Source organism: Pelodiscus sinensis, chromosome 15, assembly GCF_052426305.1.
Source record: "Pelodiscus sinensis isolate ZL-2025 chromosome 15, ASM5242630v1, whole genome shotgun sequence".
NCBI lineage: Eukaryota > Metazoa > Chordata > Testudines > Trionychidae > Pelodiscus > Pelodiscus sinensis.
In genome coordinates, this window is record NC_143066.1 from 4,129,952 (window position 1) to 4,157,297 (window position 27,346).

General features: G+C 60.5%; 1 protein-coding gene across 5 annotated transcripts in view; it reads right to left on the reverse strand.

The window, feature by feature from the left end:
* CAPN15 (calpain 15) overlaps nucleotides 1-27,346 on the reverse strand; it is a 44,461-nt gene that overhangs the window by 16,466 nt on the left and 649 nt on the right. For 2 of the 5 annotated variants that reach the window (XM_089782207.1, XM_075899054.2), the window contains exon 2: nucleotides 9,988-10,288. The exons of 1 other annotated variant lie outside the window; for it this stretch is intronic. In XM_089782207.1, coding sequence (XP_089638333.1) covers nucleotides 9,988-10,163 — 176 coding nt within the window. In that variant the 5' untranslated portion in view covers nucleotides 10,164-10,288. Of the gene's footprint in view, nucleotides 1-84; nucleotides 182-2,090; nucleotides 2,248-9,987; nucleotides 10,289-27,346 lie in introns of those variants that run through there. 2 more of the 5 variants (XM_089782206.1, XM_089782205.1) reach the window with 2 other exon arrangements.

Consider the following 27,346-nt stretch of genomic DNA (forward strand, 5'->3'; position numbering starts at 1 on the left):
ATGTTCTTACCTAGATAACTAACAACTTATCAAACCCTAACCGCGCTCTGAACGCGACCCGCCCTCGCCCGCGCCCACGAGTACCTGCCTCGCTCCCGCCTCCAGCTGGGGCACTAGCCAGTTTCTCTCCATCCCCGGTTCTCGCAGGAGCCGATCACGGCACGGTTTGTGGCGGAAACACGTTTTTTAAACGGCCTCCCCTCCCACACTTGCAGCCCTACCCGAGCAAACACCAAACCCACCCGCGGTCCCTTGGGCAAGGCGCCAGGCAAGCGACCTTAGAGCGCGTCAGGGCTTGGCAGGACACTGAGCCAACGAGCAAACCTGGGAAAAGACAGAGAAACCCAAATCTGTGTCAAGGGGATGGGACCCTGAAGGGAGCAGGGCCCATCCAGCTGCCTCCGCAGCGGCTAGTCAGAGCCGGCCCGCGGGGACACGCAGGAAAGGGCAGGAGCGACGCCGGAGCAGCGAAGGGGAGCTGAGCTCTGCCGCCGAGACCAGCGGCCAGAGAAGGCTGCTGTGAGGACTGGCCAGAGCTGCGGATCCCGGCGAGGTGGAGGGGAGCCAGTGCCCAGGCCCCTGGGAACAAGAGGAAGAGGCAGCCCAGGCCAGGGGAGCCGAGCCTGACGGATGCGGGAGGGTGAATTCGCAGGCAGGGACACCTGGGGGAACGGGTGCCCGGCCTGAGCAGAGCGCTGTGGGGACACGAGCCCAGGGATGCCCCAGAGCAGGGGTAGGCGCCCAGGGCAGGGCGGAGGCCTGACGCGGGCTCCGGAGGAGTCTGGGCAAGGAAGGAGCCTGCCCAGCCACGTGGTCGGCACAGAACTGCTGCGTGGCCGCTGGCGTGGACAGGCGTGTGCGCAGCTGGCAGGGCGGGGGAGCAGGAGGGACCAGCACATTTCACTGGCAACCGGCCAGGCAGCAGGAGAGCCAGGCAGGCCGGCTCACAGGCAGCCACCTGGCAGCCCTGCCAGGCTGAACGGCTGCAGCCCGCCTTCCATGGCGCCGGAGGACGCAGAACAAGCCAGGCAGGCCATGGGGCGGCTGGGACGTGCGGAGCTACGCACCAAGGCCCGGCCCCCGCCAGACAGTCGCCTCGCTGTAACTACGCCTGCAACGCTTCCCCTGCACAACAGCCGTACACCGGGGGGGTCCATCGGCCCCAGCCAGCCCAGTGACACCCGCACCACTCCCAGCAAGCCCCGTCACCCCGGTGCCCCGAGCGACTGCACTGGCCGGACCAGGGCTAGTCACCATGCACAGCTGCTCCAGGGTGGCCCGGTCCCCACTGACAATGCCTCCGCACGCTCTAGGGCCCTTAAAGCTGCTGTTCCCGGTCCTGCTAGTGGGAAAATCAGTTGCTCCTGTGCACCAGGTGCACACTCGGCTTCTCTGGTACACCACATCCTCCAGCGGGACCAGGCACACAAACACCCGCTGCTGTACAAGAGCGATCCGGCTCGATTACCCCAGCAACAAACCACGGCCCCCTCCCCAGATCACCCCGACCAGCCCTCCTGCCTTCTCCACTACTTCGGGTGGCAGACCTTGCTCCGTGGACTCTGGATCACACATGGGTCTCAAAGGGGCCCCACGGCTGAGCCACAGAACCTGCGCCCAGTCGGCCCCGCGACAGGTGCCCCAGAGGGTAAAAGCAGGGGTGCAGCTGTGCCGGTAACACACCAAGCCGGGCCGGCAGGGCTGGGTTTGCACCCAAGAACGGAAACCAGGGTTTCAAGGCCAGCACCGGAATGCAGGCCGGACTCGGGCCACACCCTGGGCATCAAACGGAGATGAACCGATTCACCTCACTTCTAATCTAACGTGGTTAACTCTCCGGTGCTCAGGGTGAACGCCTGGGCATTTGCACACTGCCAGCGTGCTGCAAAGCATCAACGAGACAGGCCCCAACCAGGCAAACCCTGCAGCCGCACGGCAGGCAGGCCGGCCGAGGCGGGGCTGGCAGCCGCCCGGCCATGCCAGCCAGCCGGCCACCCCTCCACCAGACCAGGCACCGACAGCCAGGCTCCCGACTTGGGAAGAGCCCCCCAAACGTCAGGGCTGCTCCTTTTCCCTTGTGCCCAACTCACCGCCGGCCCTGGGCCCCCAGCTGCCCCGGGGCCTGGCTGTGGAGCGAGTGGCCGGGCCCTGCATGCAGCAGCTCATGCTGGAGCCAGCTGGGGGGGCCCGTTCCCTGGGAGGAGCTGGTGGTGTGGGTCAGCAGCCAGCCAGGCCGCCCTGCCCCTCCTGCAGGCCCACTGTGATGTCACAAGGGGGGACTCCAGCCAGAGGAGTTTCCTCAGCACAAGCTGCATTTCCAGGGTAACGTTTCACCGGTTCACCAGCCGCCCGGCACCAGCCAGCAAGGAGCACGCTCACCGGGCAGCCGGTTAGCCCTAGTGGGCAAGGTCCCACAGTGTCCCTCAGCCTCGGCATCGCCCCCCGGCCACCCTCACCTCAGGGCGTGGACGCTGGAGCCACTGGCCAAGCCCCGGCGTGCTCTGCCTTCCTGGGAATTTAAGAGCGCCCCTGCGCAAGCCCCGGGAGCAAGCGCCCAGCCTGCACTGGCCCAACCACTAGGATTACCAGATGGGTTTCAAAAAAATAGCGGACACACTTGATCTCAGAACGGGGGGAGGGGAGAACGGGAGGGGAGAAGGGCTGGCCGGGAGGGGGTCAGGAGGAGCAGAGCTGGCTGGGGGAGATGGGGGGGGAGGAACTGGCCAGGGGGAAGCAGGGCTGGCCGGGAGGGGGCTGGGGGGAGCAGGGCTGGCTAGGGAGGAACTGATCACTGGGGAGCGGGGCTGGCCAGGGGACTGGTTTCTACACCAATTTAGCTGGACCAGTGAAACTTTGGGGTGGACAAGGCCTAAATCTCTCTCCCTGGCTCTGTGAAAGCATTGGAGCTGGGAACCCTGGAACACACGTATCCCTGAGGAGAGTTCTTTAAAAGGCATCTGGAAAAAATACCCTGTTGGAAACCTAGTGCCCGTGAATACGAGAGCTGATGGGAACCAGAACCCATGCGCCAAAACTGGAGCCGTTTCTACTGTCCTGACCCTGCAGGGCTCCAAGGACCCGGGGTGCCCAAGGGCGCACAGCACCGGGCGGGCCCAGCCAGAGCAGAGCCTGCTCAGCTGGGATTTCACAGCCCCGGAGAGAACCGAGCCCACCGTGCACCCCTGGAACAGGCCACGATTTCTAGCTTCGGCTTTGGGTGCATTTGGGAGGGCGCAGCAAGAGTTCCAGGGGGAACGCAGGGGAAAGGTGCTTTGCTTATCTGCAACGCTGCGGAAAGCTGGCTCAGCTGCCGACGAGGATATTGAGAAGGAAGTAAAGTCAAAGTGTCCTTCGATAAGAGGGCGGGAAGCGAAGCCTGTGTGCTCAAATCAAAAGGCAGCGCACCACGCAGCCGCGCCGGCTGTCCCACAGAGAGCTGCGCCGGGTACCAAGGGCCGTAGTCCGGAGCTGCAAAGCCATTTGCCAACAGCGTCTGTACCTGGGCCTGGAGCCCCAGGGGCAGCCATTGGGGCGGTGCCAGATCCCAGTTTCGGTTTAAGGGGGGTGCGCACAGGGCCTGGGGCCGGAAGAGATGCTCAGCACCTCCCTCCCACAGGGCCAGCTGTCCGGAAGGAGCCCAGCACGTCTGTGCTCACGACAGCATCTCTGGATGTGAGGCAGGCTGGCCTATTAGCCGCCTGCTGCAGAGATCGCTGGGCTCCGGTGGCCCCAGGCTTCTCCGAGACCTCGAGCGGGAGCGCGACACACAAACGGCACTAGCGGCTCCAGTGAGGGACAAGGGCCGGGGGGTCCCGGCTGGGCTCTGCTGCCCCCTCTGTGCCCCCTGGGGATGGCGTCGCTGGAGGGCTGGGCTGTGGGCTGCAGGCCCCGGGCCTCAGTTGCTGGGAAAGGGCTGGGCGGGGGGTTGGGGTTGGCCTGATGACAGGGGGGCCTGTCGTCCATGGATCCGCCTGTCCTGGCCACTGATCTTAGGACTCTGCGGCCTCGTCTTGGGTCTGGGCAGAGCGGATTGTTGGGGATGCCTGAGCACCGAGGGGCATCAGTATTTAGAGCCCCCGCCGCCCTCCCCGGGCCCTGCCTCCCTCCTGGCCCCGCCTCCTCACTGCTCAGCCTCCCTCCTGGCCCCGCCTCCTCACTGCTCAGCCTCCCTCCTGGCCCCGCCTCCTCGCTGCCCCTGCGTCTTTCCCAGGCCTGCCCCCTCCTCCTTGCCCCTGCCTCTCTGGGCCCTGCCTCTCTGGGCCCTGCCTCGGCTCCTGGATCTCCCTCCCTTCCCGCCCCAGGGGGCTTAGGCCTAGCAGACAAGTGCAACAAAGCACAAAATTGTCTGCCACTGCCACGCTGCAGCCAGCCTGGGCCTCCCCTGCGGATGGGGGCAGGGAGTGGCCGGCAGCTCCGCAGCTGCTCTGCGAACTCAAAGCAGCAATTCTCCGGCACAGGACAGTGGAGGGGGCGTAATTCACTGCGACAGGTGGAAACTCTGCCTCAGACTCGGGCTTAGCCCTCCCGGGCCTGCGGCTCTGACACACTAGAGGCAGGAAGGGCCAAATCCGGCGCTGGGGTAAGCAGTGCAACTTCCCCGTTGGCAGGGGAGAGAGGAGAATCGGGGACAGAAGATGTAAACCCTGCCCCCTTCGCACAGAACACGCCCCGTGGGGACTGGCCCCGCCGTCCTTGCACGGCTGGCTCTGCGAGGCTAGTGGGGCGGCACGCGCCCGTTCACAGGTCATGATAAACGCCGGCAGGAAAAGGTGCTGACGGGAGCCAGGGTGAGTCCATGCAAACCAAATGCTGGAAATCAGGTCGAGCTGGCAAAGCAAATGATGAGGGGAGAGGCTGGTCCCCCCCCCCCCCCCCGGGATTCCTCACAAGGGAAGGCTTTTGCAGGCACAGGAGCAGCGGCAGCAGCTGTCTGCCCACAGCTGTCTCATCAGAGCTTCTGCCCTCCTTGGTCCCGGGGCCTGTAACCCAGCACGACACCACCGACCAGATCACGTAGCCCCCTCGACTGGCTTCAGCGACATCTCAGCCACAACCTGGGCTGCCAAACTGTCACCCCATGTCACTCCAGGCCCCCTTCCCCCATGTGATCTCACCCCTGCCTCTCCCATTCCTTCACGTTCCTACCCCCCACCCAGTCCTTTGCTTAGCATCTGGCTTCGCCAGCCAGCCTGCGTCACAACTCTGCTGAAAGCCCGGGCTCGGAAAGGCACCGAAAACAATGCCTTGAACAGCTAGATGCTGGTGCGAGTTTGCCAGGTCTCAGCGAGGCTGATCAGACCATGCGCCAGACCTGTGTTTTAACAACAACGAGGCAGTCGGCCAGCTCCCGGCTTTCCCGTCCCGTCGGACCAGCCACGCCGCGGATCATTGGTCTCGGACGGACTCCGAGGGGACCTAGGCGCTTGGTAGTGCCACGTCCGGGAGAGCCACCCCGCCCACTCGGCCTGGGCCGGAGCAGTGGCCAGCGTCTGCTGACAGCAGCTCCCCGGGCGGGACCCAGCCACACGCATCCTGCCCCAGGAAGGTCCCCGCCTGCTCCGCTCTCGGGTTCCCGCCCGAATCGGTGACAGCCTGTGGGAATTCAAAGGACATGCGGCTATCCACGTGGGCCTCGCCCTCGGCCACCCGGCCCTCCCCGACCGCGCCGCACGCCTCCGGAGGGGCTCAGGCAGCCACAGCGGCAGGGTTCCTCTCCTCCGGGCAGTGACGCAGGGCCTGGCCCAGCCGCGAACTGATGCGCAAGGACAGGAAACTGCTTTGGCTGGAGATGGGGAGGGGCAGGCAGCAAAGCCGAGTGGCTGCGTGATCCCAGGGCCTGCCAGGCAGAACCTCTGGGCTGCCGCCCCTCTGAAGAGCACGGGGATACTGTCAGAGAGCTGGGGAGCACCAGGAAGTCGGGGGGAAGTGACTGTATCATATGGGGATGATACGGACCCTTGGGGCCTGCCCTTTCAGGCAATGTTGTGCACAGGAATCCGGGTGTCCCGCTTTGCCGTGGCCCATGAGTAAGACAGTGGCCCAGTGGGTTTTCCAGGACAGCCAGGTGTAACCCCGCCACCAGCAGCAAAGCCACGGCCTGCCCGGGCCGGCCCCGGCCCCCCCTTCCTGCCCCAGGCATACTGGCAGGGCAGCTCAGGCGGGAAGCTGCTGCTGCTCCCTGTGTGTGCAAACTGGGCCTGTCGCTCTCCAGAGCGATCGCACCACTGTCACCAGTGTCCTGCTGAATGGCTGGGGGGGCTCACAGCAGCCGGGGGCCCCTCTCCGACCATCGCCGTCTGCTCCTGAGTCTTCCGGAGAGGCCTGGCACGCCGAGGGTTACAATCCAGCGTTCCCCCCACACGGTAGCCCTGGAAACCGGCAGCAGACTTACTTCCCCAGGACCCAGCCCAAGTTCATCCGCAGGGCGATTCCCAGAGGGAAGAACAGCCAAGCCCGGAGCCAGGCTGCTGCCGAGGCTGGCTGGATGCAGCGTTCCACCGGGATCCGGCACACGGCAGCCCAGAAGGCAGCAGAGAAGGAGGGGAGCCCCTGGCCTCATGTCTAGGCCACGTCTGTGCCATCATGGGCTGGGAGGGAGGGTCTCTCCTCCTGGCTCCACACGTGGCAACCAGCAGCGTGATCTGCGGCAACGCCGACACATCGTTGAGTCACCGGAGAGCCAGGGCTTCCGGCCACACCTCCCCAGGAAGGAGAGCCAGGCCACAGAGGGCTGGAAGCAGTTTGCCAATCCCAGATCTCCCATGTACACAATGGCTTTGGCTGGCGCAACCAGGAGTTGCATACACCTGACATCCTGACGGAACCTCCCCACACATCCTGGGTTTGCACCATTCAAGAGGAAGTTTAGCAACCCAACTGACAAAACCAGAGTTACACTCACTGTGTTTTTACAGCGCACGCCACCCACCGTGCTTCGCGAGGTGTCTACACACGCGCCCCTCAGAAACCACTAACATGCGATCAGCTCTGGGGTGGAACATGGCAGCTGTTTAACAGCACCTAGCAACACAAGGAACAGGTGAGCACAGAAGGTACCATACCCGTATGCAACCACAGGGGGCTTCAGAGAGGCAAAATGCAATCACACCAGTCTGAACAGGGCCAGGGCAGGAGTGTTTTTACCTCTCTGCTTGTGAGCAACTCCTGAGGATCTGACAAGCCACCGCTTTCAAGTCGCACTCCAAAGACAGCCCAGAGCCCTTTTAACACCCACTCTAGCTCATTACTGATAGAACCTGCACCCTGAAAAGCCACCAAGAAATCTCTCCTCTTCGGCCTCACCCGGCCTGACTCCTTTGAGCTTCCACGGCGAGCTGACGTCACAGGCGAAGGCAACTCCAGGCTAATACACGGGTCTGGTGTTTGCACCCAGCTCCTGAAAGCACACTGAGAACTGAAGTCCTTGTTCAGGTGATAAAGCAACAGCCTTGAACCTCAGGGGTTTCCAGATTTTAATCCAAGGAGCTTGCGTAGCCCCCAGCACTACACTAGCTTTAGCCACTCAGCCTCACATCTCCCAGGGAGGCAAGGCAGCATGGTCACCCCCTCTCTCTGAGGGGAAACTGAGGCACGGTGAGGCTCACTGATTTGCCCATCATCACGCATGCAGAGCAGGGTCTTCAAAACCAGCCCCCTCATCACAGAGCCAGCCCTTTCTTTCCCCCAATGTTCTTCTGTCTTGAGTATAAGGGAACGCCAAACATCAGGCATGCCCATCTGCATGATAGCACCTTTGCACACATTGCCTGCCTCACGAGTAGGAACCTTTCCTCCCTCCAGTCCGCACCCGCTGTCCGTCACCGCTCGGCTACACGCGGGCGTCCCCATCGCACCTCCCACGCTGCTGTGAGGAGCCAGCTCCCTGTTCATTCACAGGCCAGAGTCCTGGCTACACAGAGTGCTGTATTCTCAGCTCAGGCAGGAAATCAACAGGCAAAGTCCAGTCCAGCCTAGAGCTCCCCTCCCGCCGTACAGCGACCGTACAGCACCCTGCTTCCTTCCTGCTCCGCTCGGCTCCAGCCAGCAGGACACGCAAAGGCGAGCGCTGGGATTTGCTCTCCGTTTCGAAGAGCGTCTTCCTCCGCCCTGCTCTGGAGACAGACGAGCCTTCTCTTGCTCCGCAGGCCTCGAGGGGGGGGCTGGGGGCACTTGGATGCAGGGGCTGAAAGGCTGTCTACTTTCCGCGGGCTTGTCCTAGCTCTGCAAGCGCTGCCTAAAAGCCAGCTCTTCCCACACACTAACTCGCTGGTGAATCACAACTGGAGATCCAGCTTCTGCCTGCCAGAGCCACAGTACCTGGAAGGGGGCTATTTCTGTACTCCTCTAGCAGGAAACACACAGAAAACTCCACCAAGGCACCAGCTTTATCTGCTCGGAAACCAGCTGTTCCTGCTCTCCAACACCACAGCCACTAGGCCTCACCCGGCAGGGAACTGACATCCATGCTCCGGGCTCCCCTAGTGCACCATCCCCAACCTTCGCAGTCCCAATGCCGTGCTGCACTGGGCTGGGCCAGTCGGTGCTCCTCCGAGCGCAGCACTCGCAGCCTGTCGGTATCGGGTGGGCCCACGGCCCCGGCCCCTGCCTCTCTGGCTCCTGCCGCTGAGCAGTCTCGGCCCGAAGAGGAGCAGCAGTTTGTGCTGCTCCCCTGCGGGAGGTTTGGAAATCCCGCTGCAGCCCCTGGACGTGCAGCACAGACAAGCTGAAAGCGGGAAAGCCAGGGGGAGATCCGCCACTGCACTGAGCCAGGCGGTAGAGACTGGAGATCTCCACATGGCCAGAGGGGTCCAGCCGCAGCGTGCAGGACAGGCCTTTTCAAACCCTGGGAATCCAGTCCCATGTGGAGAGCAGACGTGACAGCTGATTAAGTTGCACAGCTGCCAGCTCGACAGGCAACACACGGCAGAGCGGCGAAGGAGAGCAGCACAAAGTTATTTGCCCTGGGTTCTCCCCGGGTCTGTGCCAGCAAGACCCAGGTGGCACAAAACAGGGCGGAAACTCCCAGGGGCGTACAGCAGCAAGCGAGAGAGGGGTACACGACACACACAAACACGGGCATCACAGCAAGCAGTGCCAGAGCACTCAGAGATGCTCGGAAGCAAGCGGCTACTCCTACGGCCTGTACACAGCCTCAGGCAGGTACCGTCACCCTGCAAGCCGAGACGCTATAAAAAGCAAGCATTAATCAGCGGCTCAAATATTATAAGCACAAACCACAGCAGCCTTTATAGCCCCGGCCCCCGGGCAGCACACTGTTAGATGCTTTTAACATACCTCTCAACCTGCAAGAGACTAAATATAGGACACCAGCCGCCTAATAGGAGGAAAAATCTGAATTGCAAGCCGCTCCCGGGAAGAGAGGGGGACGTAGCGCGATTAAGCCGCAGTTTGAGCTGTGGATTTCATTGGAGCGGGGGGATTGGGGGTGGGGGACGAGTTCCCCTTGGAGGTAATTGTCTCTGCAGCTGGTGTGTTTTCTGGCGGGTGATTTTTATTTCCCCCTTGTTCTTTCTTGCAAGGGCATTAGCACGGAAACAGCATCTCGCACTCTTAGGAGTTCGTGGACTCTTGCTGCTTATCCCCACCAACCCGGAGTCATAATCCTCCATCTGTGCAACTCCCGGCACTTTTAGAGCCGCCAGCTGGGAGGGGCCGAGAAAGAAGAGGGGCCGTGAATGCAGGGGCAGTGCGAATTCTGAAAGGAATCGAGAGCCTGTAACGGAGCAGGGGCATTTGGGATCGACACGCGGAAGATTTTCCTCAAGACATCAGCTGCTCTTTAAAAGGACACAGCCGGGCTCTACTGACTTCAATAGGAATTTGGCCCCAATTTTCAAGTGGACCACGTTGTGGCCTTGCGAAAGCTGCCTCAGTAGCCGGGCAGAAGAGAATTTAGCCCCAAAGGTCCTGTCCTGTCTTCAGGGCACAGCTGAGAGGTATGCAAGTAGCTTTCTTCCCCTTTCTTACCTTCGTGCCCGGTGCTGGAAGTGCTGATGCTGCCGTGTTATAAGGGCACTTTCCCAGACAGGGCCACCATGGCTACTCCTATACCAGCTCGCAGCCGGGTGGCCCGGGTAGGGCGGGCCAGCGAAGCCATGGTCCGACTCCGTCTCCGCGGCCAGCGACGAGGCGGAGCTCCCCATGGATCCCCCCTACCCAGACCACAGCGAGATTTATCCTAGGCTAGGTCCGAGCCGACGGAAAGGGGCGAGACGCTGCGGCATGGACAGGCGGAAAGATCCCAACACTGGAGAAAGGGAGGTCGGTTCTGATCAAAGGAAGGGAAAAAAAGGAAAGGAAGAGAAGAGAAAGAAACAAGGTATGACATCGAGCGCACCACCCCACGCCTGCTCATCAACTCTGAGCCAGAGCTCCAACCCACGCCGGGACGGGGGGCTTGGGTTAACAGGCCAGTCCATCCCAATCTGCAGGTGGCGTCACATCACAGACCCCTGGCTCCCAAACGTGGGGGCGCAGCTGTACCAGTCTGCCAACTGAGACTTGGGAGTGGCAATGCCCGCTGCCTCCTACTCCGCTCTTCCCAACCCACCAGGGCGCACAGCTGGTGGACGGGGACCAGCAGAGCCAAACACAGAGGACGGCCATTACTACAGGGGTCTAAGGATAAAGCACAGCGACCCAATCACAACCCCCGAAGCACAGCACGTGGGAAGCAGGAGTCGAGAAAGGGTTTTCTGAAGGCCCCAAACTCTAATTAAAAATCTGACGTGCCAATTAAGTCAACCCTGAAAAGTAGGACTTGTCCATTTCTCCAGGGCAAGGGGAGGGGCAGCGGGAGGGGAGAGAGAGAGAGAGAGAGAGAGAGAATACAAGTTTCTATTTTTTTTTAAGCGTTGGCAAGATTTTGTGCCTAGGCTGGTAAATTTTCCACAGCAGAACGCAACGTAAAACACTTACTCCCCTTCTAACAAACGTTCCACAACAATAGAACAGGCAGTCCTAATTCTTTCTTGTTCTTCCAATTTACTGCAGCAGACCGCCACAAGCTGGAAGTATAGGAATATTTTCTCTCCTTTGGTCTACAGAAGATGTTACGTTTGTGTGTGCGTGTGTGTGTGTGTCTCCACATGTCTTTTCTTAAGAAAAAAAGATCTGACAGTCTGGATTTGTGTAAGAAGGACAAGGATCAAGGGAACACTTGTCAGAGGAAAAAGAAGAAGAAACAAGGAGGGAAAACTGCACAGCGGAGCGTATTCAATTACCCACCAGGAATTGCAGAGACGAATGAATTGTAGCAAGACCTTCATGAAGAAGCTGCTTAGTGCAATAAAAGGCTGAAACAAAGACTGTGAAATGCAGTTTTTCATTCCCAGGTTAGTTCCAGGGGATCAAGAAAGGCCTCGGCGGATCGCAGGCCCCCGAACACTGGAGCTCTTGCGATAGGTGCAGTTTAGCTAGGAGCTTAGCACCAAAACTAAATGCATTAGTCATTACACGGACATTCTTAACTGCCTTGTAATGATTTCTTCTGTATTCCCTATGCACTGTAATGATCAGCTTAAAAAACAATCCGACGATACCAATGTCTTTGTCCTTCCTTATTTTGACTCCCTAACTGGCCCAGATGGCGTCTGCGCATTTGCATCACCAAAAGGCCACCGTCACAAGCCAACTCTTTGATTATTGGGGGACTAGCAAAAACAGCCCCTTGGTTTTTTCTGCAGTAACGGCCACGAGTAGTTAATCTGTGAGAAGCTGTATTTTCCCAGTTGGGGGGTGGGGAGGGAAGTGGATTAAACAGGGATACTTAACATCCAGAGGCCTTTCCTCCAAAGATTGTGTGTTCATTTGAAAGGGGTCAGAGTGGAGACGTGCTCCGTTTTGCACCTAGAAAAAACCTTAACCTTCCGCCCCAGCCTTTGATGGTCTCAACAGCGCCTCTCTCCCTACCTTGCAGCAGCCAGCCTGGCTCCCCCGCTGAAGTGTCTAGCGCACGACTTACAGGGCTAGCAGGCTACAACTTGTTTTGCCTGAGAACACCAGAATCCCGGAGGGGAAATGGGAATCGCGCTCCAAAGGCAGCAGACACCAGAGATTCGCCAAGCGAGCACACGAGCAAAGCCGGAGGAGGAAGGACGAGGTTAAAACCCCTTCTGAGCACAGCGTTGCACAACCAGATACAGCAACTCAGCAGCTTCACAGAAAACCATTTCCTCAGCAGCTCACCGGAGCTGAACCGGGCAAGCCGCTCCTCTGCCCCACCCAGAAAAGGGGGGCTCGGGGACATGCAAGCTCCAGCTCCCCCGTCGCTGCCAGGTGGAAGACACGCTGCTGCCCTGCCCCTCCAGGCCCGCTCCTGGAAGGGTGACCAGCCCCCCGGAATGCCAATGTATTTTGGGAGCAGAGAGGGTGGAATCCTGGGTTAACGCTGCTCAGTAAACCTCTGCCGTGGGTGGCGCTGGGCGAAGGAAAGGATCTATAAATAGGGGCAGGATAACCAGGCTAAGCTGTAGCCGTCTGCAGCTCTCTGGGCTTCTTTTTGGTCAGCACTGTGCAGTCAGACGGCTTTGGGCAAAGCACTGAATCCCGCACCTGGGCGGGCCTCTCGGCACCAAGCAGGAATCGATCGGTTAAAGTATTGGCAAACGAGCTAGGGCAGGGTGGCGTCCGCGCTGGGCAGCTCCTCGGTTCAGCTGAGTGCAGAGCTGGGCCTAGCGCAGGGGTGGTCAGGGAAAGGCCTAATCCAACGCTGCCTCGGCCCGTGAGCAAAGCGAGCGGCGGGGTTAAAAAGGAACGCGAGTGCCACGGCGGCATGGCCAGCGCGCTCACTCCCTCCTGGCAGCACAGCTGTGGACGGCGCGCTCGCTGGTTTGTGAAATGGCCACGGTGCCCAAGGCGCCCAGAGGGAGGGGCAAACAACGGGTGTGAGACACACCAGTGCGCGGGCGGACAGGCCACGGAGCGCTTCACATGGCGGGGGGGAGAACGCGAACGCGGGAATTCCTGGCCGTGGGAAGCTGCGGGACAGCACCGTCCGCCCAGGGAAGCGCGGATCCACCCACAGTAACACGGGTTTCAAAACTAACGGATTTGACTTTTGGAAGGAAGTTATCCCCATCACAGACCCCCATCACAGACCCCCACAAGCCTTCCCTCCCACCCCTCCATCTCCCACCCCCCTCGCACCCACATCACCCCTCCCCATCACAACCCCATCGCCACCTCCCCACGCCCTCTCCTCTTCCCCTGCCCCATGGCACTCCTGGCAGCGGCAGGAGCCCACGGGCGGCCTGGGTGAGGACCAGCCAAGCTCTCGTTGCCTGTTCCCCCAGCGCAGCCTGCAGGACAGGTCCGGTCCAGAGCCGCTGGCTCTGCGCCCCAGGGCACCAGGCCTTTGACAGCTTTGGAGCAGTTACAAGCAGGGTCCGAGCCGTGCAGCCGCCGAAGCCCTGCCCAAGTGCTGCTGCGGCCAGGGAAAAGCCCCTCTCCGAGGCTGGGGGCACAGGCACTTTCTGCATGTTTCCCCCACAGCACAGACGTGCTGGAGCCGGGAGAGGCGCCGCTCTGCCAGCCTGACACAGCCTCACCAGAGCTGTGCCCGCGCCAGAGCGCTGCCTCTCTCCTGGCCAAAGCTGCTACAGTGAGTCTGCACCCCAAACCTCACATCCCCAACTTCACCCCAGCTCCCGTCCTCCAGCCTTCACCCCCATCCTCGGCCCAAACCCCACATCCCCAGCTCCATTCCAGCTCCCGCCCCCCAGCCTTCACCCCTGCACACCCTCCCTCAGCCCGTACCCCGAACCCCACATCCTCAGCTCTACTCCAGATCCCGCCCCCCCCCAGCCTTCACACCGGACCCCAACCCTCAGCCCATATCCCAAACCCCTCATTGCCGTGTACAGAACAAATTGTGCTCTGTGCACCAATAGGGAGGTGACATGTCGTGCACCATTTCCATATTGGTGCACAAAACAAAATTCCTTCTGCACATGGACATACAAAACTTGAGAGAACACTGGTTACAAGGCCGTGCAAACTCCCAGAAGGCCTGTACACCCGCCATGGGCAACCTAGGCCAGTGAGGGGGCTGCATGAGCGGCCTCCATCGCACCGGGCCCAGGACTGTCTCCCAGGACAGTTCGGCTCCCTGCGCTGGCATCCCTAGCGCGTGCGGGGGGTGGATGGACTCGCAGCAGTGCTGGGACCCGCTGAGAGTGAGAGTGAGAGTGTGTCAGTCACAAGGACAGAAAGCAGCCGACTCCGGCAAGCCCTGCCCGTGGGCAATGAAACAAAATGTCTCGTGCGCCGCACCTAGGACCCGGCTGCGGGCGGCCCCCCACTGCTGTACAACCTCTGGGACATCAACAGGGCTGAGACAGGCTCATGGCAAGGGTGCCAGCCTGGCGCGACAACGACCAGCGCTCAAGCCCGTGCTCTGCCACAAGCTTCCCGTGTACGCTTGGCAAGTCACTTAGCCTCTCCGTAGCATGCCCCCTGTAAAATGTTCCACGTCCCGACACTGCACCACGCCCCTCTGCCAGGCAGGGCAAGCACGAGCCCCGGTCATCCCATAACGGGGGCAGAGAGGTACCTCTGGCCGTGCAGCCAAGCAAGATCCTTTTCCAGCGACTCCATCAGAGGCAGGGGCACCGAATGGCAAACCGCCCCGCTGTGCCCTGAAAGCCACCCCCCGGAGGAGCCCGGCATGCTGCCAAACGAAGCCGCTTCCCTCGGCTCCGCATCTGGGGGTCCCTGCAGGGGGAGGGGAGCCAGGCCTCCCTCGCGCTGCACGCACTGACGCAGGGGAGCGGAGGCCGGGCGTGGTACAGAGAGAGGTCACGCAACAGGAAGCGCAGCTTCCAGCCAGCCCCGTGGCCTACGCCCATTGCTGCCAAGCCACCCAGGTGTCCACTGGGGATGTAAAATCCCATTTCGCTGGTTTCAAGGGTGGGGGCTGTCGTGGCCCCCCACAGGCAGGGGCTGCTCTGGAGAGTGGGAGCTCTGCTCGCCACGGGGGGCCCGGTGGGGCTGCAGCAGCCCCCTGCCCCTTCAGTTCACTAACACCAGTGAACATCACCTATTACGGGTGCTGCTTCCCAGTTACCCTTTCCCATCCCAGTGCCCACCTCTCCCCCCACAGCCGGGGGCACAGCAGGGCTGGGAGCAGGACCCCGGGCTAGACAGCAGCCGTCTATCAGGTACAGTCAATCTAGCGTGCCTCACGAACTTCAAGAGCGAGGATTATCCAGATTTGGAAAAGGGCTCAAAATCCTAATTAAAAGCCACGGAAAGCAGCTGACTGTGTCCTTTTAAGTGGCAACTAATCCCCGCAACTGTTTCTGTCATTGATTTATGAGCAGGAAGTTCATTTTATCCAAATAAGCACCACGCTCGCAAGCCGACTGCGAAGAAGTGGGGCTGAGTGTACACAAATTTCAACCCCCCCCCAGCAGCCCGGTGCTCTGAGCCAATTACCATCACTTCACTGAGGTGCGAGAGGCTGCTCGTATTTTCCAGTTTATTAGCCAATCGTAGGTGGATTTTGAGCGAGGCGTTAACAATAGCCTGAGAGCTGGCACGGCGGGGCTCGGGAGCCGCTCTGCTGTACCAGGTGCCACCTGAAGGTGGGGGAGACAAACGAGTGTCCAATCTCTGCCAGCCAAGGTCCCAGAACCTCTCCGCTCTGTGACAGGCCCTGGATCATCCGGGCCAGCCAGCGGCTCGCCTCACAGAGCACGCGACGCGCATGTTTCGTGGATGAGGCGCACACAAGCCTCCTCGCTTTTTAGGCAGGTTTCTCCTAACTCCGAGCCAGAGAACAAAGCGTCTCTCTTTCCTGCCACAGCTGAGGGGAGCGGCTGTGCCAGCCGGTGCAGGGCAGGGCTGTTGTCACTGGACAGCCGCAGCGAGACACAAACATGAGTAAGAACCAAGCTGTGTCTTCTCACGCCATCTGCTTCGTCTCCGGGATTCCGTGCGGTGCCCACGTCTGACGCCAGCTCTCCGTCCGGCGCCGGCGGGCCAGCAGCTAGCGCAGGGGTGGGCAAAACTCTGCCCGAGGACACCTCGGGACATGGCCTGGGGGGAACGATCCGGAAATTGCGGGTGGGCTGCAGCTGAGGGCGAGTGCTCCGGCTGGGGGTCGGGCTTTGGGGTGCGGCCAGCAATGAGGCTGAAGGTGTGGGAGGGGGCTCTGCGCTGGGGCTGGGGGTGCAGGCTCTGGAACAGGGCCAGAGATGTGGGGTTTGGGGTACAGCAGGGGGCCCTGGGATGGGGCCGGGGTTGGCCCATGGGGGGGGTGAGGGCCCCAGCTGCAGTGCGAGCTCTGTGATGGGGCTGAGGGGTTGGGGTGCAGGAGGGGGCCTTGGGATGGGGCAGAGGTTGGCCCATGGGGGGTGAGGGCCCCAGCTGCAGTGCGAGCTCTGTGATGGGGCTGAGGGGTTTGGGGTACAGCAGGGGGCCCTGGGATGGGGCCGGGGTTGGCCCATGGGGGGTGAGGGCCCCAGCTGCAGTGCGAGCTCTGTGATGGGGCTGAGGGGTTTGGGGTGCAGGAGGGGGCCTTGGGCTGGGGCAGAGGTTGGCCCATGGGGGGTGAGGGCCCCAGCTGCAGTGCGAGCTGCAGGGGGGCTCCGGGCCAGGCTCAAGGAATTTGGAGGGCAGGAATGGGTTCAGGGGGCAGGCTCAGGGCTGCACCTGCCTGCTCAAGCAGCTCCCGGAAGCAGTGGCACGTCCCTCCCCAGGCTCCTACTCCCAGGAGAAGTCAGCCGGCTCCCCTCCCTGCACGGTGCCGCCCCTGCAGCTCCCTGGGCCGTGGCTCCCAGCCAATGGGAGCGGCAAGGGCGGAGCTTGGGGCGGGGACAGCGCATGGAGCCAATCGGAAGCAAGACATGCTGCTTCTTCCCGGAGCCAGGCAGAGCCGGGCAAGCTCCAGACCGGCCCCGGGCAACCGGGGCTAGTGAGCAGCCTCCCTCAGCCCAGGGGCTGCAAGCTGGGTGTGCCCACGGCGGGGTCCTGGGAGCGGGCGCTTTGCTCCCTGCGGGGGGCGGATGGACCCGTCGCAATGCTCTGACTGGGTGCAGAGGGGGCGCCCGGCTCTCCCAGGCAGCGCGGGGGGCGGTCGGCTCTCACCCTCTCTCACGCGGGTCACTCGAGTAACACGGGTCGGAAAACACTGCCCGGGTGGAAACCAGTGGAGTCCGGCAGCCCTGCGCATGGGCAACAGGGAACAAAACGCCTCGCGGGCCGCACACCCAACCTGCAAGCCTCGGGCTGCCCACCCCTGCCCCCCACCAGGAGCTCGAGGACCAGAAGAAAATGGCCAAGGGGCCGGATGAGGGCCCCGGGCCGGAGAGCAATAACAAGGCCAAGCCAGACGAAAGCGACACGAAAGTGGAAAGACGCCTTCTGTATTCACCGCCGTTTACGACTACCCCCTGCGCACCGGCTGCTCTGACAGGCCGTAATGCCACGAGGCGCAGAAGTCACCCGGAGAGAACCGAGTCACCCAACCAGAACGCCAGCGCCTCAGAAACCGGCAAGAGAAACTGGGTTTGCACCGCTCACTCGGGCCAGCCCGAATACAGAACCGGCTCCTCCTCGGTGCCCTGCCGAACAGGCCAGGCCGGCTGCGTCAGACGGGGAGTGGGCGCTCCCGAGCCAACGAGATGAGCAAGTCTTAGCGGCATTTTTGAAAGCGTCTCTTTCCTTGCCCTGCACCTGACCCATCCCACCGGTACTGCCCCAGGCCTGGGCTGTGCCTCAGCGAAGCTCCAGAGCAGCCCGCCTCCACGAAACGCGAGCTACGCCGAAGGGCGGGGGCGTGCACGGGACCCGCACGCCGGCCACGCCACAGAGCGAGGGAGGCGCTGGCTGGCCTGGGCCAAGGACGCCCTCAGACGCAGGGTTTCAGTCAGCAGAGGGAGGCGGCTTCAGGCAGGGCCTGGAAGAGCCTGATTTGGGCGGAGCAGGAAGGAGCCAGCATCCCGCGCTCTGGCGCTGTCCCTTAGCAAGGCAGCCCTGGATCTAGCTCCGACGAGACACACTTGGCTGCCACGCTGCTGGCTGCAGGAGAGTCCCCTCTGGGAGCCAGGCAGCAGCCCCTGCAGCGCGAGCGGCCTGTGCAGACCAGCCATGCCGCCTCCCCAGGGCCTCTAGGACCAACGCTGAGAGGGACAGACTAGCCGCTCACTTGCCCTAACTCCAAGCCACGGTGCCAGATTCTGGGGGCCGGTGCCACCGGAACCCGCCTGGGGCAGGGCGAGGCTGGACGAGCGCGAGAGGCAGGGAGTTAGTTGATAGCTGCGTTAGAAACAAAGCAAAGAAGACAGGCAGCGGAATAACCAAACCCTGTGCGAGTGTTCGTCCCTTCCCCCCCCGCGCCCCCCCACCCCGCTCCCTCCACAAATAACCGGAAGAGTCTGAGCTACAGCCGTGCAGACCAGGACGCAGGTTTCGTACTAGGGTAACGATTTCGGCAGGGAGCGAATCCCTAAGGGAACAGGCTTGCCCTCGGCTGGGGCGGCAGTTCTACCAGCAGGAAGCGGCTGCGTCCCACGGGAAAAGCTATACAGGGAACGCTAGCACTTTTATCCCGGTGTGACTCTAGCCATCCTACCGGCGCTGGGCTGCTTGACCCGCACCAGTATCACGGGGGTAGCAGTGATGACCACAGAAACCAATCCTATGGGGAACGGACAAGGCTGTTTTCAGGGAGCGGGCTGGCAGTCAGGCCAGAGCACGACCAAGGGTCTCCCTCCAAGAGAAAGGCCACACAGAGGCGATCAGCAGCTGCCCCGTGAAGAGGGCGCGGAAGGAGCCCACAACTGACCCAATACCAGCCCCGAGATTCTCGGGGTGCCTTTAGCCAGGCCGGTAGTCAGGAAAGCTGTTTGGGGACCCCTTGCTGCTTGTAGCCATGCGGCCCCATGTGCCAGGCCCCGGAAGTCCCTCTATCTCAGCCCTCTCTCAGGGCGCGGCCGCCACAAAGAGGGGCACTCTGGCACACGGGTCGGGCAACCAACCGGCCTGGGAATCACCCCACAAGAGCTATGTTTTCAGCCCGCGCCGAGCAGAAAGGGGCCCCGAGGCTGCTGCCCACCTCGCCAGGGACCACCCGGCAGGGGCCTGGGCAGGGGCCCATGGGCGCACTGGCACAGGGTGTGGGCAACAGACTCGCAGGGGGGTCGGACAGGGAATGGCCGGCTCCCTGGCACAAAGGCGCTGCACAGCCTGGGGGCACGGCAGCGCCTCAGAGAGCTGGGCAGAGAGATACCGGTACGCGGCCAGGAGACAAGATCACCCCAAGAGCTGGCCTCAGGGAGCCAGGCTGAACCCGCCCCCCTTCCCAAGGCCACACGGAGACTCCCCCAGCAGACCGACACGGGAGCCCCTGCAGCCTGAGCGCCCCCATCTGCGCCCGGAGCCAGCCCCAGGGGCCCCTGCAGCCTGAGCGCCCCCGTCCGCGCCCGGAGCTGCTTCTTTGCTACAAGCCCTGGGGAGCGGAGGCACCGGCAAGCGGACGGCATTCAGGGTAAGTTCCAGCTGGAAGATGGCTGCTCTCAGCACAGGGCACGCTGGCCGGGGCCCTTGCCAGGGAAGGTCAGGGCAAGCCCAGCCTTGGCCATGCTGCCAGCTTGGCCGGCCTCGCGTCCCAGAGAGAACGAACTCCTCACATACCCTGGTGTCTCCAGGCAAAGCAGCAGGAGGCTCCTTAAAGCCACTTGCTGGCCCTCCTGGGTCTGGAGGTGGCCTCTGACCCAGCCAGCTGCTCAGGCATCTCCGGTTCCCCAAGCCTGGTTCGCAAAGTGCAGCCACTATCCCCCGGGCCAAGGGTCTCTCCTCCGCTGCTCCCCCACTTCGCTCACACGAGTGCATGCACAGAGCCCAGGGCACTGGGTGCGAGGCGGGACGCTCCCCAGGGAGAAGGGGGGAAGAGGAGAGGTGGGGCGCACTGCACTGGGAGGGGGACGCGGAGGAGGAACAACCCTCCTGCCAGCCCTGATGAGAACAGCACAACAAAGGGGCGTGAACCAGTAGCCTGGGTCTTGCTTTCCGCTCTACAGGCCAGATCCGCAGGGCGTAAGCCAGCAACGTGCCACTGAAATCAGCGCCTGCCGGAGGCACCAGCACTGCTACCGGTAGGACGCTACGGTCTGCTGGGATCGGCCCCACCAGGCAGCAGCGCACGGTGCGTGGACTTGGGACTAAGCCGCTGGCCAGGCAGCACGCCCGCGAGTGCCCCACCAATGCATACAATACAGTCCCTGACCGAGCTCGCAGACTCAGCCGAACTACAACTCCCAGAAGGCTTTGGGGCGTCTTACAACATCAGCTTGACAGGAGACAGGAGTCTCTGGTGCAGTTCGGGATTACACAGACTTCTGCTGATATCACTGCCACTGCCACTCGCGCCGATCCCTGGCAAAAGCCTCGGCCCGCTCAGGCAACGCGGCACGGAGAAAACTCAACACGCTCCTAGCAATAAGGGCACCGGGCAGCTTCCTACAAGCAGCATCAGGGCAGGATCTCTGGGGAGACGAGCTGCGCACGCATGGATCTCCGGAGGGCCCCCTGCCTGCCCATTCAAACACTGAAACAGACTAATTATACCGCACGGCTCGCGTGCCATTAGCAACTGCATGGCCTAGAAACGTAGGAACACAGAGCCCTCTGAATAGGTTAAATGCACTTGTGCCCTAGGAGCATTAAGGCCTTGTAAGCATTGACGGTTAAAGGTTAATGTTTGTTATCCTAGTGCAGAAAACAGCTTCCCCCCCCATGTTCTCATCTCTCAAATGCAACAACTGAATTCAACACAAGCTGCCTCCTAGCCCAGACCCACTCCCAGGCTCCTCTGAGCGGAGATGCCCAAAGAGATTAGAGTCCCCGTCATGAAGCTGCAAAGAACCCCTGTTTGTAACTGTTGGCTCTTTACATCTACATTGCAGAGTGGCCGTGATGCACGCGGAGGCACCGGAATGGCGGCAGCGCCCGGTTTGTGGACTGAAGAGTATTAAACACACAAGGCCACGGCCTTTTAGCCTCCCTGGGTCTCTTTGAGCGTGACAGTGTCAGAGGGTCGCTGCGTTATTAAAAACACGAGCAGTCCTGTAGCACCTTAGAGACTGACAAATATCTACAGTGTCATGTGGGCACAACCCACTTCTGCTGGTGAGCAGAAAAAAGTGGAGAAGAAAGGGGGAACCTCACAATTTATAACAAACAGAAGTGGGATGCTGATGAGGCTAATTAAGCCATTGCTGATGAGGCTAATTAAGCAGGCTGGAAGCGTCCCTTACTTGGGAAGTTAACACACACGTTTCTGCACCAGTCTTCCCCCACGTGCTGGCAGTTACACCCGTGCAGTGGGCAGCCAGCATGCAGGCAAGCAGGTTTTTTTGCAGACACGTGGCCCAGGCGCACAGGATGCCGGATGCCCAGGGAGTGGAAAATCAGACCCCATCTGCGAATTGAGCCTCGACATGGGCGCTGCTCACAGCATCTAGCCAGCTGCTTACAAGAGATGCTGCAAGTGTCTCCGAGGGGGCAACCCACCCTCCTGACTTGTCCAACACAAGTTCAGAGATGAAGGGACCATTGCAAACACCTTAGCCTGAAAGCTTGCGGGGGAGCTGGGTTAGACTGTCAGGAAAATCTTCAACAACAAACTGTCTGGCAGCACCTTACAGACTCCAGACACGTAGCTGGGATCATGAGCTTTCGTGGGCCCAGCCCTCTTCTTCAGATGGCCGGAGCGGCCTGTCTTAGCCTCATGCATTACCCAGGGCACAGAATCTCTTGCAGGGACTCCGGAAGCAAGCCCCGCAACGAGTGGCTGAGCTCCAGGGTATCTTTAGAAGGCAGCCAAGTATTCAGGCCCTTCCAGCGCCAGCCCCAAAACAGTGCCTGCCCCTCTCCAAGATGTCCTCTTGCTCTTCGGTTAACAAGACGCTGTCCGACAGGCCAGAGAACAGGCAGCGTAAGTGACCGTAGCGGGATGGAGGCACCACATCACTCTTGGACACACGCAGCCACGTACACCCCTCCAGCACATGTGTGGGCACAGGGGGCTGCATGGGGCATGGCACGGCCTCACTACTCTGCCTGGCATCTCTGACTGTGGAAACCACCCAACCACTGACACAGGCAAGGACCTGAGAGCAAGGTCCTCAGCCATGTCAACGCTCCAGCTGCTCGGGGACGCGGAGCCGACGCGGGGAGAAGCACGAGCACAGCCCACGAGCCCACCTGCCCCCAGGAAACCAGGTGGAATCGGATTTCATCTCCTACCAGCGCTGCACACGCACAAGGCTGCTGACATGTCGCCTGGCACAGCGGGTCAGGATACAGCCGTACAAGCCCCCCTTTTACCGCATGGCGGGATTCCAGCAGGCAGACCAGGGGGCCGAGACAAAGCGGGGGGCCTGCGATGAGCTTGTCAGCAGCACGGCTGTTCCTTAGAAGCAAGGTGCCCAGGTATTGCAGGACGCGGTGGCTGGCATTCAGCCGATGGCGCGGTTCCCTCAGAGTCTGGTACGCGCAGGCAGGCGGCGGGGTCGCTCTCTCACAAGAGGGCGTAAAACCGGAGATTCTGGCCACTTCTGGCCTTTGCTGATCCCACAGCAGAGACCCATTAATCCCAGCATCCTGGCCCCACGTGGACTGGGCCATTCAACACGGCCAGCCTGACTTCTCATGTGGATTGGGGTCGTTAAATTGCAAGTAAGTGACTAATCCAATAGTCGAGGCATTTTGCATCGACTATTTGATGAGTCGACAGGGCACCTCTGCCTTTGAAGTGGAGCCTCCCGGTCCGCCGGGCAGCGAGATGATGGTCTCCTCCCAAAAGCCCAGGATGCGCGGCGACGAGAAACCCGCCAGGAAGCCTGAGTGGCAATGGGCTGACACCCCAAAAGCCCAAGAGGCGCTGGGAAGGCTGCCGACGGGCGCCTGCCATGGGGAGCAGCTCTCCTGGCCCTCCTGCTGGATTGAGGCATTTGGGAGTGAAACGGGGTGCCCCCAGACAAACTCAGCCCACGGCTACTTCCAGCCACAGAAAAGCATTATCTGGGCTGTCCAACCACGGCTCCAGCGGCAGGACAATCCCAGGCCACAAAGACGGGGGAATCCCTCTGGCTGCGGTAACCCGCTTCTCTGGATTCACCCCCCCCCCCCCCCGCGGCGCTCCCCCAGCCCAAAGAGATGCAGCCGCTCTTCCCCGGAGAGCGAGGAAACACCGCCCAGCGGCTTTAGGGAGTCACTCTGGCATTTCACATCCACTAGTGCCAGAGCCTCTGATACGAGGGAAGAGATCCACCCAGACCTCTCCAGCATGAGCTGCGGCCGCTATCCCTGCCCTGGCTTCCTCGGCCGTCATCACCAAACACACCACAAGCAATGGCCCTTCAGCCCAGAGGGAGTCAAGAGCGACGCCGCACTCAATATACCGGCAGCCTGCTCGGATGCCCCGCTCCTCCTTGTCCCAGGCGAAGCCGGGGCGTAGCCGACGTTTCCGGCAGGATCTGCTTTGTCCGGGGGGGCAGTCTCCTAGCCGGGACACGTTCACCCGTCCTTGTCAGAGCCGCGGTGCCCTGGTCCCATCGACCGGCTATCAGCTGCTGCTCCCACCCCACGTGACGAGCGTGGATCAATCAACGTTCTGAACTCCATCCCCGGCCTTCTGCTCCCCAGGCAATACTAAGCCTTGATGCCGGCAGCTCCACACGGTCCCATCTCTCCCCAGGCACGGAGGAGTTCACAACGGGACACAGGGCACTGAGCAGAGACCAGCTCAGGGTTCAGATAGCAGGGCGAGAGGAAATTGTCTATTCACTTTGTTCAGGCCTAACTTAAAATAGCCACAGGCCCCAAAGGCGAGGGGCCAGACGTCAGACCCTTCGCGAGCGATTTAGCATCGCTCTACTGACCTCAGTGGACCGACGCCAATTTGCAGCAGCCAATGAGCTCTCGAGGACAGGAACACGGCTTGCGCTCACGGGGGCCCGTTGCTCAGGGGAGAGGACTGGCAGCACCTACCAGGAGAGCCCTCCCCACCGATTCCAACACACACAGAGGAGCAACCCAGCAAGCTCGCGCAGACACACCCAGGGAAGCCTTTTCCACATGACAGAGCCGACACCAGCAGAGCACAAGGACCAGGCAAGCGGCAGCAATGCGGGGGGAATTCAGAGCAAAGGCGTCCCTAGGACACCCCCGCCTGCGCACACAATTCACCCGTACCCTGCGACACCGGGATCCTGCACCTCCGCAGCGCAGAGCTAGCCCCTAGATTTGACAAGGTCTCAGACCCTTTTAGGGGGGCTTCAGACTTATTCCCATTTACAAAGACAAGGCCCTGGCGGCCCCCGCAGGCTCGCTCGTACAACTAAACTGCAGAATAAGTCATCAGAATAGGAGAGACTGCTCCTCCCGCCTCGCTGCAGGGACACCCAGCCACGCCGCAATCAAAGGCTCTCAGCCCCATAACATGCAGGAAGGGGAGGGGGACGATGGGCCAGCCCACACGTCCCCAAAGGCAAGAGACTGTCCGTGGCTGAGCAAAGCCTACGAGACATTGACTCATAAGGATCAGGGAGCGCGCATCTGTACAGAGGGACCGCTCAGCACCATACAGGGGTGGGGACGATGCATTTCGCCCAGCACGGTACTGGACCCTCCCTCGCTTAACACTGCAAACAGGACTTGATGCAGGTCCCAGGCCAGTCAATGGGAAATATCCTGTTGGCTCAACAGTGAGAGAGCTCGCTCAGACACGAGCCAATCCGCTACAGCAGGGTAGGGCGCCTCAGGCCAGGATGCAGCCCCTGAGGCTCAGTGCCCCCCCCCCCCAGCATCGGGGAGCCCACGCTGGTGCTCCAGTCTCCCCCCGCCCCCTCCTGCAGTCTCCATGGGGCTGGAGCATACAAAATCTCCTAGGCTGGGCCCCCTTAGGCTCTGGTGTGGGAGGGGAATGCGGGAGTCTTTCTCCTTCTCAGTACGGGGCCACATCAGTGAGGGTTTGGTTGTGTGTGTTTGTTTTGTATTTTCACTTATATGCGGCCCCCAACTGATTTTTCTGTGGATCAGCAGCCCCCACCCCAAAAACGGTTCCCCCAGCCCTGCCCGCCTTACGGCTTATCCTGCCAGCGGGTCCAATAATGCAGCTGTAAAGGAAGGCAGCCAGCAGCCTCAGTGCAGCTGGTCCCCAGCATGTCTCAAGATGAAAGGCGGATGATTTCCTGGCCTTATACATTTCAGTGACCATTTACAAAACACCACTCCTAATGCAGACAATGAACAGATGGCAACCAGATTTGCCCTTAACGCAACAGACAAGCCCAACGAACTCCAGGTCCCCACCTGCACTGCGACGTGGTCACTCAGGTTAATAAGCAGCATTGCATTCCAGGGTGCCTAAGATTCATGGGGCCACCCTGTCTGTCTTAAAAGGCAGCTGTGGTCTACACTTTGCCTGACCTGGCCTTAAATCTTAGCACACCCATAGCAGGGCCTCAGGTCACACTGAAGACACCGTGACAGTCTCCCACCGGCCGTGGATAACACCCCTGTGCGTGTGCAGTAGGGAAAACAGTCACTGTGTTTGGTTATTCGCAGGCAAGAGTGCATATCGCGGAGAAAAGCCTACCAAATATCAGGCACGCAAGTAGCCTCCTGGTGTAGAAATACCCAAAAAAGCACTTTTATACATGGATGCGTGTAATAGTGTCTTCCCACTAGTACACAGAACCACCATTCCATGGAATCTGCTCTCAGGTTTAGCAGGGTGAAGGAGATGTAAAAATCAACTATGATTGCAAGAAGGGCATGTGAAAGTTATTTAAAAAACAAAGGCTTTGGTTTGAGGTAAGAGCCCGCTATGTGCACTGTATCATACAGGGGTGCATTTAAGCCTGAAGTCTCATTTGTAATGCAGTAACACGGAGGGGATCCCAAAGACAGATCAAAGCCCCGCTATGCTAGGCACTATATAGACCTTACAAAACGATGGGCCCCGCAGAGCTTACAACGTGACACAGGTGACAACAGGTGGATATAACAAACAGGCAACAGCACTTCAACACTCAAACACATGGCCCTGCTTCAGATAGCGACAGGAATCCTGTTCTAGCTCGGTTCTTTTCCTGCCTCTGCCACTGATTCACCAGTCAACCTAGGGCAGTCAATTGATTAGACTGTGCCTCTGTTTCCTAGATATAACCCGACGTGACCAATACTTCCCTGTGTCTCAGCAGGATTGGGAGGCTAAATTTGTCTCCATTTCAGAAGCACTCGGACTGGAGGACATGACAGAAGTGCAAGGCGTTAATAAATAAATTCATTAGAGGGGGAGGGATTTGCTAAGGTTCCATGGCATTTCTGTTGCTGCCGTGTAATTTTTTTTTAAGTAATCTGGCTCCAATGATAAATCAAGTTAGAGATATTAAGGGGACAGGCAGCATAACTGTAGGCTCCTTGCTGTCTAATTATTTATACAACAATAATAACCTCAAGTCCTCAGCGGCGCTGCCTGTTGGCCCCATATTAACTGAACTATGCTCTCATATGGGGCAGTCTCCAGGTTTTCTTATCTACGTTTTATCCCGGCTGTTAAGAAGCTGGGCCCAGCAATTTGAGGATCTACTTTGTCAATCCAGCTAAAAACTCCTCTTCCTGCCAGATGGCCAGGAGTCAGCAGAAGAGAAGCCAGTGGCTCTGCGCACTCTGTGCTTGGTTGCAAAGAGCCATCCCCTTGCTCCACAGCAGGTAAGGGAGTGGTGGTTGTTTACAAGAAGCAGAACAAACCACAGCAAATACCGGGAGGAATAAAGAGCATGGGGCCGGGCAAGGCATCAGGTGGGTAGGAATTAGAAGCTGCCAACGAAAGCCAAGCTGTTCAGTCCCAATCGTCCGGAGGGCTTTAAAAGACTTGAGAGGGCGATTAGGAGAGTCAGAGGGGTTCAAGCAGCAAACGTCTGTCTCGCCCTGAAAACTCGCCCAGCTCATTTAACTCCCGCCTTAGGTCAAGAAGAGAGTCCTCACTGACTGTGTAAGAATCCAGCCTGGCACCCCCAGCTACCCCACTGCCCCTGGACCCATTCCCAGCCAGGACAGGCAATGTAACCACTACCCCAGACGCCAAACCAGCCTGGCACAGTTCCCCTCTGTGCCTGGGGTGGGAATGGCGAGGGGGGTAGCCCCTCTGGCTGGGCTGTCAGGGGCTGCCCCTCTTTTTAGGGAATGGTTTCACAAAGAGCCCCCCTCTCCCAGCTGCCCCCTTGCTTCCCCCCAAAACTCGCCCAGCTGCCAAGGGGGCTCCATGGGAAGGGAGGGGTTCCCTGCCCAGCTCCAGGGCAGCTCTGTGGACCAG